This window comes from Anguilla anguilla, chromosome 10 (genome assembly GCF_013347855.1).
Source record: "Anguilla anguilla isolate fAngAng1 chromosome 10, fAngAng1.pri, whole genome shotgun sequence".
NCBI classification, from domain to species: domain Eukaryota; kingdom Metazoa; phylum Chordata; class Actinopteri; order Anguilliformes; family Anguillidae; genus Anguilla; species Anguilla anguilla.
The window spans coordinates 28,316,843-28,332,707 of record NC_049210.1 but is presented as its reverse complement, the minus strand read 5'-3'; the positions used below and the strand labels follow the sequence as shown (position 1 = coordinate 28,332,707).

At 38.2% G+C, this 15,865-nt stretch overlaps 1 protein-coding gene across 6 annotated transcripts in view; it reads right to left on the bottom strand.

Annotated features, from left to right (window-relative positions):
- slc8b1 (solute carrier family 8 member B1) overlaps window positions 1-15,865 on the bottom strand; it is a 55,999-nt gene that overhangs the window by 2,126 nt on the left and 38,008 nt on the right. For 5 of the 6 annotated variants that reach the window (XM_035379685.1, XM_035379686.1, XM_035379684.1 and 2 more), the window contains 6 exons: window positions 15,557-15,619; window positions 14,481-14,611; window positions 11,165-11,306; window positions 10,885-11,006; window positions 5,538-5,691; window positions 36-116 (listed from right to left, as the gene is read on the bottom strand). In XM_035379685.1, coding sequence (XP_035235576.1) covers window positions 36-116; window positions 5,538-5,691; window positions 10,885-11,006; window positions 11,165-11,306; window positions 14,481-14,611; window positions 15,557-15,619 — 693 coding nt within the window. Of the gene's footprint in view, window positions 1-35; window positions 117-5,537; window positions 5,692-10,884; window positions 11,007-11,164; window positions 11,330-14,480; window positions 14,612-15,556; window positions 15,620-15,865 lie in introns of all 6 variants that reach the window. The other variant, XM_035379687.1, reaches the window with a different exon arrangement.

The window sequence follows — 15,865 nt, the reverse complement described above, 5'->3', positions numbered from 1 at the left end:
TCTTTAGTCTATGTCAAGGGGTATACAAAGGATACTGAAGATTATGCCACCAAAACAGGCAGAGATGGCCATCCGGGGATACCCCTGCCGTGCAATGGTGATGTCAGAGAAACAATCTGCAGAAAAAGTAAAATACCTTCAAGAACAGCAGTTACTAAAAACTATGATGAATTCAGATTGCAATAAAATATGTATAACGGGTGCAATAAAAATATACAGTGCCATGGTTCCTTGAGCATACCATGCCAGAGAATATCGATCATTATTATCCCTAGACTACAGAGTATTACCAGCACAATTCCCTAACCATGATGAATAGAATGTATTCTAATAATATGAATCAAATATTAATTTATTTTATTTTATTTTATTTAACCATCATCTAACCAGGAAAACCCCACTGAGATTGAAATCTCTTTTGCAAGGGGGACCTGATGTGAAACACAAAGTTACCCAACAAGACTTACACCTAACAAAATGTACAAACAGCAAATGTGGAATGAGACAGAGGTGTAACAATAATAAAAAAGAGAAGAGGTTAAAAGAGGTTAAAAGCAGGAGCATACTTTGGTCACAGAGTCATGAATTGCATGTTTAAAGTCCACAATTGAAATTAATTTGTCAAGTTTAAAATTATTTTGCAGATTGTTCCAGCTGTAAGGTGCAAAATATCTGAAACCCATCTTACTGAATTCAGTAGAGGGACGAGGGACTTTAAAGAGTATCACGTCCCTAGAGCGGAGGTGATAACTATGTGAATTTCTAATTAGCAGACAGCTGAGGTAGGAAGGGAGTAGACCAATTATTGTTTTGTAGATGAATATGTACAAAACAATAATTGGTCTAGGCTGAATCGTGTTTCTGTTCATCAATACTTCTGGTTTCTATCATTAACAGTGGTGCTACAATTTTGGAACAATGCAACTAATGAAACAATTGAAATCCCTTTTTTGTTGTTGTTTTTTTTTTTTACTATGAAAGGGGTGCAAGATTAAGCCATTTAGGAATAATTTAGAAATATTGCTGAGTATACCTATTACGCCCATTACCCGTGTTGGATCCAAATGAGGAAGAATGAGGAATTACCATTTGTCCTGTTTCATGTCTTCGCCAATTCCTCAATTTGTTATGCAGATTTTATTCAAAGTAGATAAGATTTATTGTTACTGAATAATGGCAGGCCATGTGCATACACATTTGTTTTCTTTGGTAAGTGCAGGTTTTTAATGTAAAATTGAGATTGTTATAATATTTGTAAAAGACATAACATTAAGCAGAATAATTGCATAACAGTAGATTATGCATAAGAAAGTTGTCTTTTATCTGAAAAAATATGGCTATCCCCTTACCGGTACAAATATATGTAAAAAGATGTGCTGAAAAGATTAAGAACCAGATAACATTAAAATTTAAAAAGTGGTGGAGCACTGTGTTACAGACAGCTCAAACACCAACTTCTATTCAACAGTCTATTCATCTAATCATTTAAGGTAAATGGTGCACTACAGATGGCTCTGATGCTCTCTCTATACAACATAACCACTGGCTCTACACATTGAATGCATAGCCAGTGTTGTCCACCTTTACAGCCTGTTTTCTTATTAACCAGTGTGTATAAACACCAGGAATTTTCCTTTTCTTTTTTAACCCCTTCGTGCAATCTCCCTAGGGGTTGGCACGCCAGCGTTCCAAGATTGCTCAACTCAGACATAGAGTACAGACACACTGTGTTACCAAGTAATCTCACGTAGAGATGTCCCTTACGAGACAGTCTTGAGAGTCTTGGAGAATCCGTTTGTGAAATATACGCTTATTTGTGATGCCTGGGTACCTTCCAAAATAGCTGCGTGTAATACCACACATTCTGTTTACGGTGTTGCCGCCCTTTGTAGTACAATCTGGCTTGATTGACAATTAATCTATCCAATAGGTGACAGTATAACATTAAGCACTAACTATGTATAACATGTCTAATTTTACTTCTGGAATAGCGTTTTATAAACCTGCGCAATCGAAAAGTGTGAAGCATCAACACCACTTCATGCATTCACTCTATAGTAGCAGTAACAGACACTGCACCCGGCAAAATGTTATCAATCAGTTTCGTATTTGTAAATTATTATTATTATTGAGCACTTCTGAGCTTAGCTAAGCCATATGTTTGCTGATAGACCAAGCTGATACAGTTTTCTTGACTAAATCAGAACAGGAGAACTATAGCATTGATCCTCTGTCTCTGTCTCTGTCTCTATCTACTGAACACAAATACCATTTCATCATCGCTATATAAGTATTACTGCCCAAAATATTTTGGTTAAATACGTTATTTTTTAAATTGAGTGACTTTAAACAAGTTAGTGGTATTTTATAATGAGGATATTTCATACTGTAACGTAAGAGTTCTTTGGTAGCTTAGTAGTTTTTGTGTTTCATGCACCGGATGTGATGCGAGCTAGAACATTGCCAAAACAATATTGTTTTAATGTCATCCCATCCCCATACAAGAAAACATTACATACTGTTTGTATGTATTGTATGTGCAGAAAAACATACAAGAGTGAACGATTACACATTTAGGTACTTTACCACATTGTGTGATAATGTTTTTACGTTACGTTTAAAATCTGATATCAATGTTTCATCTTAAACCTTCATAAGGGGCTCATGCATATGCTTATAATGAACAAAAATAATTTTTTTCATTTTTGGAGAGATTTTTATATGTTTATGGACCCCTAAATATTTTAGACCACTGTATGGATGGAAAGCTTGTAATTCCCACTTGACAATGATGCAAAAGTGAGTTTCTTGAGTCAAAACAGTTGATTTGTAGTATGTGATTATGTTGTAATTTACAGCAATAGATCTTTAGTACTTTTGCATAGATTTTACACACTTGTGGTCAAGGAGTTTTTGATCCAGGACATGTATAGTTTAACCTGTTTTATATATGGGATCTCTCAGTATTTCATTGCAAACTTAAAAAGAGCAAATTAATTTTTGATTTTTTGCCTAGACAACTGCATTTGTGGCACTATTTCTATAAATAAATAATAACTATTATTATTATTGTTATTATTATTATTATTATAATAAATAACATCAACCTAAACACCACAAAGGTTTGCTTTTATGTCATGGAGGTTCATAGGTTGGCGCACATGCAAAATCTGGCCAATCCTTGTCCATTTAGGGGGTACCCTATTTAAAGCTTTATAACTCCAGATGTGAGCATCACAGAGACTTGAAAAATGGTTTAAATGAAGCAATACGTTTGTACCATTTACAATACTACATTAGATTAGTTTATATTCATAATTTAGGAAGAAATAAAGTGCAACAAATGCAATTGTTCAGGCAAAAAATATAAAATGAATTTGCAAATGAGTTTACAAAGAAATACTGAGAGATCCCATATCAGCAGGTTAAACTATACATATCCTGGATAAAAAAACTCCTTGACCACAAGTTCATAAAATCTAAGGGTGGATATGTAGAATTACTGAAGATTTATGAAGCAAAAACTAAGTAGTGTACCCAGGATCACCAAATCTATCCAAAATGTCTAAATTATGCATTGTCGTAAATAACAACATATTCACGTATTTCAATACAAATCAACTGTTTTGATTCAAGAAACTCACTGTTGCATCATTTTCAATAGGGAATTACAAGCTTTCCATCAGTACAGTGGTCTAAAATATCTAGGGGTCCAGAAACATATCCAAAATCTCTCCCCAAATGATGAAAATTCTTTGTCCATTATAAAGCATATACATGAGCCCCTTATGAAGGTTTAAGATGAAACATTCATATCAGATTAAAAAAATAATGCAGAAACATTGTCACACAATGCCATACAGTACCTAACTGAGTAATAATTAACCCTTGTGTTGTATGTATTTCTGTACTCTACAGTATGTAATGATTTTTTGTATGGGGATGGGACGACATGAAAACAATATTCAACTGTCCATGTTTTGGCAATGTTCCAACTGTCACGCCATCACTGTTGCATGCATCACAAAAACTACTAAGCTACCAACGAACACTTACATTACAGTATGAAATATCCTCTTTATAAAACACCACTAACCTATTTAAAGACACTCAATTTAAAAAATAACATATATAACCAAAATATTTTGACCAGTAATACTTACATAGCGATGATGAAATGTTATCTGTGTTCAGTAGATAGAGACAGTAAATCAATGTTGTAGTTGTCTCCTCTTCTGTCTTACTCCAGAAAACGATGTCAGCTAGGTCTATCAGCAAACATATGGCTTAGCTATACACAGAAGTCCTCAATAATAATAATATTTTCCAAGAAATTATGAAAATCATTGATAACGTTTTGTCGGGTGCAGTTTTCTTTTACTGCTACTACACATGCTTAAGTGAATGCGATGATGAGAAAATGTTTGGTTAGGCTGACCTATAAAACGCTATTCCAAAAGCAAAATTAGACACGTTATACATCGTTAGTAGTTTATACTGTCATCTACTGAATAAATGAATTGTCAATCAAGCCAGACTGTACTAAAAAAAGCGACAACACCATAAATAACACATGTGGGATTACGCACAGCTATCTTTTTACTGTTTTAGTAAATGCTTTCAGTTGGTACAGACCATTTTCTTCTGTGTGACTAAGGATATTTAGAAACAGTATTTGCAGAAATTTATGAGGACCTGCCAGCTTTACAATTTTATCAGGCACTTCCTGTTGTAAAGGAAGAAAATGTGTGTTAAATCTCCAAAAAACTGTCTGTAGCACTGTCAGTTTTTAAATTCCAAAACATCCTTATATAAGTTCACATAAATAAAGAAAATGTTTTGATAACTGAACATTTTGGAGTATACATAAGTGCATAAAAACAAGTGAATAAAGAATCGAATGTCAAACCAAAAGTGCGATTATACTAGTAGTTGTGCAACACACCTTGGGGCAGCCCTTTAAATGAGGGGTTTTAATCCTCTGAAAAACATTTGAGCTAAAGACCTGACCACTACAAAATAGTTAACTGTCTTTTACCTTTATCTAAGGCTCATTACAAGCTGGAAAGCAGTGTCTATTTAACAATACTAATCACTAATTGGTAGCATGTCTCTAAAAGGACATCATACATTCAGTCCAATTCAATTTTATTTGTATACAGCCTTTTACAGAGACATTATCACAAAGACGCTTTACAGAGGAAACAAAAAGGAAAACTGAGAAAGAAAAAACAGGCCATGTAAGTATAGTGTAAAATATGGCATTTATGAAATTTGTTAAATATTCTTAAAAAGAAAGCTTTTTAAACTTCACTGAACCCCCTGAGGTTCCCTTCAAGTCATTAGACCCCTTTTTCTGCAAAGCCCTGCTCCACACTTCAATAGTTCATATTATAATTTCTATCTGGATCTGGATATTCATTTTCTGGGAAAAAGTTCAATCAACAGAGTACAATGCACACAAATATATTATTTAGAAATAATTCTCCAAGCAAAGCATGCCCTGTGGCCAAAAAAGTGTGACGGAATAGAATTACCCCCAATACTGTTGCCCCAGGCCAGCAGGGTGAGGCCCAGAACGGTGTTACTAAGGCTGAAAATCACTCCAACTGTGTGCAGCAGGCTGACCACCTCTGATGCCGCCATGCTGATCCATGTAGCACTAACTAAGAATCCCAACAGGGAGAAGATCTGCAGGATGAGATTGGGGACATTATGATGTGACAACATTGGCGCACACATTTACTGACCACTGTATCTCAATGGAATAAACATACTGTAGTTTAACATTGTGCCAACAAGAGTCACAACTAATGCCGCGTTTCCACCAAAAGTGCCTGGAACTTTTAGTCCCAGGAACTACTTTTCAAGGAACTAAAAGGTTCCTTCAGCCCATTGTTGTCTGCGTTTCCACCGTGGTCTAAAGTCCCGTGAAGATTAGGCAAATTAGCCCACTGACGTATGAAAAAGCGACGTTGTCGTCGGTCCATCTGTCCTATGATTTCTTCTGTAACCCCATACTACCACTGAAGTAGCCTACATTATTTTCTAATAACCGGGACAGCCCGGAGGGGTTTATTCCACTTATATACAACGGGTTACCAACAATGACTATATATGGTTACTTTTGTATTTATTGATTTTTATCGATTTAATCACCTGGAACTGAAATATTCTTCTGCAGCCGTTTGGGCATATTTTACCGTTGTCAAGCAAAACTGTCGTTGGTAGTTGAACTTGGACCGTTGTTATGCAACAAATAGGATATAACAGGCCAATAGTCAGATTGTAACTGTTTTATATATCCTCAAACACATTCATTATGTTTTAATGCGAACATTCACTTTCATGTCTTGACATCCGAGGCGACAGAATGCATTCACATTTCCAATATAACTGGCAACAACAGCAGAAAACATGCACACGTTGTAAACAATTTGCTGTTTGATTACTTTCTCATCGTCAATTCCATATAGGCTAATCGCAAAATGACAAGAATAGAACGAAAACTTGGACTTGCGTGAAAATTTAAATTAGCAGTGGTACAGCCACCGTTTGCTTTCCTTCAAAGTTACTGCTAGCCGAGCAGCGAAGTGTGCCCTCCAGATGCGAACCATGCACCATAAATTAGTCCATAGTCTTCCTGGTCTTTTTGTGGAATTGAAGAATGGCAGAGTAAAATTACGGCAGTCTGAAAAAGCTAAAGGGACGATTACTAGAATTAACCTGTTATTTTACCCTGACAAAAAGTGCGGAAGGTGATTTCCAGTTTGCTTTTACTGTATCACCAATGTGAATTACTAACCCTAACTACCGCATACCTCACATAACTGTATCAAACATTTTGAGTCAATTACAACGGGCTAACAAAGAAAATCCGGAAGAAAATATTCAGCAACTGAATGAATCCGTTTGAATGTTTTGGTACGTAATATGCTGTCCCAGCACGAATGCTTGGCATTTTATAAAACGAATACTAAAGCAAGAAAAGAACAGAAGAGCACACGTTATAATTCCAAGACGTTGGCAGGCTATAACCAAAACTAGGCTACTGCGCCGCATAACATACAAGTTAGATTTGAAGTTATTATGAAAATAAATCGGTTTGCGGCTGCAGATTTTTAAACATGGCGGTTGAAATAAAACACTGCAAGTAGTCGACCAATCAGAAATTTTCAGCGCTTCCCACCCCAAAGGTTCCGGTACTTTTGGAAAGTACTGAGTTCCTCAAAAGGTTCCTAGTTCTGGGGTAAAGTTCCTGCGGTGGAAACGCGGCTTAAGTGTCCAATAGTCCTCTGAATAGAATGGGCATATTTGTAAACAAGTGCAGAGTACGTAAGCTCAGTTCTGTGAAGTTGGCACCTCCATATGTAACAGACGTCAAGTTGTCAATCATTTCTGCTGTGTCTGTACCATTTTGTGCATCATTTCAACAAGAAACCACATTAAAGAAAGCAAAATTAACAAGGTGACACCGAGGTGACCAGGAGTTGGAGACAAGGAGGCTGAAAGCAAAGAGGTTTCACACATCTTCAAGGGTATCACAATTCACTTTGTCAAACAAGGAGGGAAGACTGAGAACACCTTGCAGAGATGACCACAGTGAGCCCTTATTCCTGGAAAAGAATGGAGTATTCAAGCTGACCACAACTGTCGGCTCCTGGTGTGCTACAGCCAGGACTGTACTCATTGAGCTTACCTTCCCGTGGGAGGGGGGGATGGAGGCAGCACATGACAGGAAGAGAGGTAAATTCTCAGACCTGGCTGCTGAATGCAGAGAGTCAGGGTGAAGGCCTATCATCTATCTAGTATAGGTGGGAGTGAAGTACATGAACACATCATCTAATCAGGGACATGGTAATGGTCATAACAAAGCAAGAAATTAAATGAAAGAAACTGGCTGAGGAGGCAGAGATCAATTTTGGGTTGTGGCTGAGGAGGAAGGACAGGAGTTGGGAAAGCAAGTAACTCCCACATATCCTAAAGCCAGCTCAAGGGGGTGGCAGGGAGACATCCCTGGTGGTTTCCAGATGATGACCCCGCAGCAGACCAGTGGGCACTGTTGGTGGTGCAAAAGGCAGCAATGGATATCTGTAAATCTACTATCCTTATAGCCCAAATGTAGCTAACAGTGTGACAAATGGGGCACCAACATCATGGGGCTCTTAAGGTTCCACAACAGGCAATTTAGATAAAGATTCTAACTAAAGTTTAGTTAAATATTACGCCCAGGAAACCTCCTGGTAGCACACCAGTTGATTCCAGTTCACTGGGGCTGCTGGGTAGCTCATCCAATTAAGGCACTGTTCTAATGCATAGATGGGCTCCATGGTCTGAAATATGCCAGTGTTGGCTGTGGCCAGTAACCCCACAGGGTGACACACAACTGGCCATAATATCGGCAAGGGATGACAGCCAGGATGACAGTGTCCCATCTCTCACCAGCGACCCCTACTGCCTACTAAGCTATACTGAAATTGTTTTTTCCCCAACTCATGTCTGTGCAAGCCCAGCTTATGAACGGCGGTGTGATAAGAACTCCAATGTGCTTTGAAGAACTCTAAACATGCTAATCTGCACTCTTTCAAATTGACAGGAGAAATCAGTAGATCAATGATGGCCAATGATGAAAAATACGACTGGGAATTCCAAATTGGTGAGAAAACCAGGGCAAAAAATGTTTAAAAAATAGCCTGGATTTTTTAAATTTTAATTTGTATGGAGAAAGTAGTTCTTGGACATTGGAGCCTTGAGACTAAAATTATGCACCTTAGATTTTACAGATTTTATAATATGGAGAAACCAAGATTTCAGATTATGACCCGTTTTTCAGAACTCATAGAATAGTATTCTGTTTTATGAAATGTATCACACACTGATTTTTTTAACACATCAGTGATCATATTATTATAGCTGCACTTCTAGAGTAAACGCTTGTTCCACTTGAATAATACTGAAAAGTCATAAACACAAGAAAATACAATTACATATTCAGAAACCGCAAGCCAGAAGTGGGAAAATGACTGCACACTCTAATCATCGGGTTTCACATAAAACCTGGTGTTATATTTTGGCACCAATCACATGCAAAATGACAGTTGTAGGGAAAATATTATTCATAATTTATTCCATGCATGAAACAAAGTACCCTGAGACCAAAATGGTGCAGTATATGATGCAGAATTTGTAGATTATTTGCTGCTTCCAGTAGAAAAGAAATCTAGTGAAAATGCTATTAACAGGGTTAAAACTGACTACAACCACTTACTTCAGTAAACTACTCATGTACTTTAGGAATTATTGTTAGATCCATGCATCATATGCATGTAGGCGGAGCCTTGAGGGGGAAAACATATCCGCATCTACCATTGTTTTGAATAGGAACCCATCATAGATAATTAATATTTTATTATTTTAATAAATAATGTCAGCACATTACATTCAATCATTATTTCCTAAAGACCAGCGATAAAACTAAACTGAACACAACTCTAGTGCTATTCTTATGCAGTTACGGAGGGGGAAAATGATCCAACTCAGTGGCCTGAGGTATCATTCCTTGACATCATCTTCCATCTTATTTAATCCCCTGGTAAGGAACTATGTCAATTACATTATGAGCCATAACCATGAAAAGTACCAAAAACTCAACTAACTAACTAGACTAGCTAGTTTACCATAATCTATCAATTTCACTTTTCCTGATTTCCTCAATTATTGCATATTTGTCACAGTGAATGGTTTCAGATCTTTCTGGTACAGAGCAGAATTCATGGTTCCTGCAATAATGCAAATCATCTAGGTCCTGAGGCCAGAAAGACATCTCCACACCATCCCACTAGCACCATGTTTGACTGTTTATAACTGATAATTGTTCTGCAGCATTTGCTTTACACCAGACATTATGGGACCCTTGTCATCCAAAAAGTTCCACTTTTGACTCATCTGTACATCGAACATTATCCCCAAAGGCTTGAGGATCATCCAGGTGTTAATTTTTTCTAATGTGAGGCACTGATGTTTCTCTTGGTTAGCAGTGATTTTGACTTGCTACTCTCCCATGAATCCCATTTTCATCCAGTCTGTTTATTTTTGTGGAGTCATGAACACTGACCATAGCTTTTGTGACTTCTTGGATGAGTTGTTACTGCACCCTTGGAGAAATGTTTTCCAAGTGTTCTCCCTTTGGAGATAATGGTACTCTCTATGGTCCCAGAGTCCCACAGCCTTAGAAATGGCCTTGTAACCTTTGCAAGACTAATATATTTCAACACCTTTTTTTCTCATCTCTTGTGGAATTTCTTTTCATCGTGGCATAGTGTGCTCATAGAAACTTTATGGTGACTACTTCCCTCTGACAGTATGTTTCAATATGAGTGAGGTTTAGACTGCTGGCTGCCATCAAGTCTGGCAGTGTTCCGAATCTAATTATCAATTAAATTTGGTTGATTGATTGAGTAACTAAGGGGGGAATTACTTTTCACACAGGCAATATGGGTGTTTGATAACTTTTTTCATTAAATAAATAAAATAATAATTTAAAAAATGTGTTTTGTGCTTACATAGTTTCCCTTTGTCTAATATTACATTTTGTCTAAAGATCTGATAAGCATTCAGTGTGACAAATATATGACAGAGAATCAGGAAGGGGCAAATACTTTTTCATGACTACTTCATTGATTTCCAAATTTCGGAACAAATTTTCCCCCTCAGGGTTTGGGCCTGGACAGTTTATGACGTTTTTGTGGGAGTGCTCTCACTTGCCGACTGACTCTATCAGTCCATGTTAACCATAATTTCATAACCAATCCTGCAATATATAAACCCGCTTAATTCTTCATGCTCATACTACACAAAACACACAGTGGTAAAGTGGGCCCTTACAAAGTGATACCGCGGTGGCTGCTCATTGGTGGTAGTGCAGAAGACGATGGCAGAGAGGAAGAGACCAGTAATCAGAGTCAGCGCCCACACTGGAAACTCCCCCTCTATGTAGAGCAGCCCATCTGCAAGGATACAGTAACTGTTACCAAATGTCTGCTGTGGCACGTCATTTCAGATTGGCATTAATGCTTCTCCCCATAAAGGACTGGCCACCAGGCATTCTAGTATGGCAGTCCGACACACAAACACACAGGTTTCAAAGTCTCAAAATGCTTCTTACATTTCCCAGAGAGAAAGGTCAGCACACACACTAATGGCCCAGTGACAAGGTGCAAGCAATTCAGTGGGCGTTTCCAGTTGCGGTCATCCTTGTCAGGGTCAACCACTGGTACAGTGAGCAGCATGAGCACCTCCAGTGGGAGCTGATGGATGAAGGACAGAATTTCTGGACATTTACTCAGCATTAGGCCCACAGAAGGCCCACAAACAATCGATCAGTGAACTGGAAAACATTTACCCTGTATTTCTTATTATCCCTTATCCTCAAGGTGTCAGCACTCTAACAACAGTAATCCGTGAACACTGATAAGAAGTCAAAAGAACAAGACCAATAATACAATTAATTATTATTTGAAGAGCTTGCTGGTACCGACCAATCTTATCCACACCAGTGTGGGGATTTTTTTTCTAGCCAAACACTAAAACACCCGATTCAAGTAATCAAAGTCTTAATTGAAGACAGTGGGCTCTATTTTCCGACTGGTGCATGGTGTGTTTGTGAGCTGTCGCACTAGCATAATGCTATTTTGATGCACCTCATTTTGGAATCGAAGTGGGAGGGGGGCAGTCAATATCGCATGACACAGCGCAAGTTTGGCAGCGTATCAGAATTTCAACGTGGCACTGTCATAGGATGCCTCCTTTCCAACAAGTCAGTTCTTCAAATTTCTGCCCTGCTAGAGCTGCCCTGGTCAACTGGAAGTGCTGTTATTGTGAAGTAAAAAAATTCTAGGGGCAACAACATCTCAGCTACGAAGCAGTAGGCCGCACAAGCTCACAGAACAGGACTGCCTAGTGCTGAAGCACACAGCATGTAAAAATCGTCTGTCCTCAGTTGGAACACTCACTAACGAGTTCCAGACTGCCTCTGGAAGCAATGTCAGCACAAGAACTGTTCTTCGAGAGCCTATGATCACCATTGTCAAATAGCAGCTGGAGTGGTGTAAAGCACACTGCCATTGGACTCTGAAGCTGTGGAAATGTCTTCTCTGAAGTGATGAATCATGCTTCGTCTGATGGACGAATCTGGGATTTTTTTTTCAAATGCCAAGAGAACGTTGCCTTCCTGCTAAATGCATAGTGCCAACTGAAAAGTTTGGTGGAAGAGGAACAATGGACAGGCCCATTTTTCATGGTTTGGGCTAGGCCCAACTTTGTGGCATCAGTTTGGGGAAGGCTCTTTCCTTTTTCAGCATGACAATGCCCCTGTGCACAAAGCAAAGTCCATAAAAAAGGGTTTGCCGGTGTGGGCAGAACTTGACTGGCTCGCACACCTTTGGGAAGAATTGGAATGCCAACTGAGAGCAAGGCTTTGCCGCCCAACATTAGTGCCCAGACCTTACTAATGCTCTTGTGGCAGAATGGAAGCGAATCCCTGCAGCCATGTTCCAAAATCTAGTGGAAAGCCTTCCCAGAAGAGTGGAGACTGTTATGGCAGTAAAGTTGGGATCAACTCCATATTAATGCCCATGGTTTTGGAATGAGATGTTCAACAAGCACATAAGGGTGAAAACTTTAAAATCAGATTGAACATGGCATTTGAACATTGGTTTATCAAAAGAAAAGTTATTTTTGGCGTTTATACTTTATTTCATATTACTGATGGTCATAGAACGTTATTACCACTCATAGTCAAAATGATATTTAGGCGAGAACCCCAAGAATTGTAATAATTTTAACTTTTTACTGAAATACCTAGAATTAATGTCATTAAAAGCTGTGAAATTGCACTACAAAGAGCATACACTTGTCTGACACAACAAATCACATTGTTTGATGTGATAAAAAACGGTTTGTGTACAACTTAAACAAATGTTGAAATAGATGTTACGAATGTGAACTCTGTGCGGGACAGTTTTAACAGAAGTAACGAAAAATAACTGCACTTTATATATCTGCAGTATTTATGGGACAAAACTCTATTGGTTCTAAAGAGCATACTGTGTATGGATCTTTAAACCAGCATCCAAGGTCATGTTTTTTCCCGTTTATTGCCAAAAATAGTACGCATGTGGGCGTCGATGAGTTGTAGTTTCGTCATGTTTTAAATATAATTATTTTGTCAAGTAGCCAGGTCAATAGGTAAGAGTAAAGAAAATTTTTTCAGCCAATCTTGATTTTCAGTATGCTTTACATCATTTGTAGGCCAGTTACTAATCATGCGTGAGGGTTTCTTCTTCTGTACTCTTCTGTATGTATGCTCTATTTACACAACTCATCCAATCCTGCTTAGTTCAGCTAAGCCATACCATTATAATTTTTCTTTCTTTCAGCAACAGCAAGTCAATCCTTTGAGAACACCTAGTCACTCCCTTGGTTTTATCTTGTTTAATAAAACTTCCAAGACACTGCTGTCATTATTTCTTAGTTACAGAACATTTAAGCAATTTCAAAACAGGTTTAATGGGAAATTAAAACTAACCCATAATAAATGTTCTAATGCTGAAGGAAAAAAATTCAAACTTGTTTATGAAATTCGTTTGAACTCAGTTTTTGATAAGAAAAGTGATAAGCCCAACTCTGCACCTCCCACAAAAGAACATCTTGGGAGAAACATCTAATTAGTACATCATTATCCTTGTCTTCAATTGCAGAGGAAATTGGCAGCATGCCCTGTACAATGCACATGGCTCTTAAAGGGAGTAAAAAGAGGTCATTTGATTGGCTATGAACAAATGCAGCTGCACCACACCCACTGATAATATATGCAGTATAACCCCACCTTGTTTTCAGATGGACCATGCACTATACCTATGCACTGCTCACCTTTGGTCCCAAAAATTGCAACAATCACAATCCAGTGCATCAAACGCAGCACCACTGATTACACCCATGCACCGTGCGACATTGATTCTGGAAAATAGAGCCCTATGACTACTCATTAAGTTGAATTAGGTACCATAGTACTAGGCAAGAAGGAAAGCTCACACTAAAATGTGCCGTTGGATAATATTAGCCAACTCTGTAAGTGATCGAATAATTGACAAAGCACCACAGTACAGATAGCTCAACTAGTGGCTTCCGTATTGACTGGTTGGTGTTCAAGGACAGAACTAAAAAAGAAGTCAAAGCCCAAATTATATCAGATGAAAGGTTGACCAATTCAAATTAAGAGATTATCACATAGTTTGTACCAAGAAATAACTTTGTTCTACAGAAAGTAATGAGGATGTCCAATAATCAATAAAAGCATTTACTGGCTACCATATCTGTCACAGTCCCACAAAGTTTCAATTATTCGAAATAAAGCATATGGGCATGGGCAAACAACTCAAAATGAGATTTTCTAAAAAATGTATGGAAATATGCTTTTTAACCTTTATCATCTTAACGGCTTTCCAAAATCTGGGCATTCTCCTCCACTTTCTACTGTCAATGGGGTTGAGGGAGCTGAAGAAGATCTGAGTAGTAGTCATTGTGTAGGGAAGCAAGGGCTGGTACTCACTCTCTGAAACACAGAAACGTATGCATGAACGAGTAAGTATCAGCTCACTGCAACTAATAAATTACTGGATTAAGAAGCAGATGCAAGTACCTTAACTTTCAGTGTCACTGCCTATAGCTTGATATAACTGATAGCTTGACCACAGAGGAAACCTTTGCCCAGGAGTAGTATATAAACTCAAGTATAAACTCAAAATTTTTATTATGAAGTACTCACCTAATTCTTAATTTATTACTGAAAGTACATGTCATTGTCATGATTATGTCTTTATTTGATGACTTTTTGTTTTGCTTTATCTTTTGGTATACAAAGGGAAACGTGCAATGGTTCAGAGAGACTCGTCAACAGTTTTAAGATGCTAAAAATACACAAAGAACTCAGGATATCTGCACCCTGTAGTCACTCGCCTACACACTAGTGTCGCAGCAGGATACAGAATTGTATTTATGCAGGCTACACAAGCCAGAGGCATGTCTGCATCCACAAAGATAGATAGTGATCCGTATAGAGCCACACAACTGGCAGAAGCAGTCTCCTGCTTCCATGCATAATTGTTAGGACAGAGGAAAGGTTAAAACATTATTTTGGAGTCAGATAATCGAGATATCATTTAGTTAATCCGATTCCAGTAGCACCGGGTAAGACTACACATTCTTTCGCCACTCTGCTGCTTGGTGTCAAAGGGGGTTCCTACAGTTGGCGACCTCAACGTGATAAGTTCTGGCTTCTTACAGCTGGTGACCTCAATGCTGTTTGAAGTAGCTGAGGAGTTTTGTACAGTTGATGACCTTGACGTGATAAGTTTTGGCCACTTACAGTTGGTAACCTTGACACTGTTGGCTGTATTTCATGGGTTTCTTACATAAAGGTAAACTTATATCAGTGATGGCAGAGTAGACAGGAGTAACGATATAGGTTGTTATATCCATAGTTATCTATGGAGGGTACCGTAGTCTTGGATGCTCCCACTGGGGTAACTGGGGTTCTCATCATCCGAGTCGGACCTAAAGTCTGTCGACAGAAATTGTATCCTTAATATCAGTTTTGCAATAGTCAGTCTTAACCAGAATAATACATAGTCTCATGTACAAGATCCAACCATTCGACTGGGGTATTCATTATAGTGAGTCATTCCAGTCGACAGGAAGAGTGCTTTCAGGTTTGATCAGGAACTGTATTTGTGCATCTTTAGAAATACAAACATGTTTGTAAAATGAACAGCTCAAATAGCAGTTTTTGACATCAGCCCAGACCAAA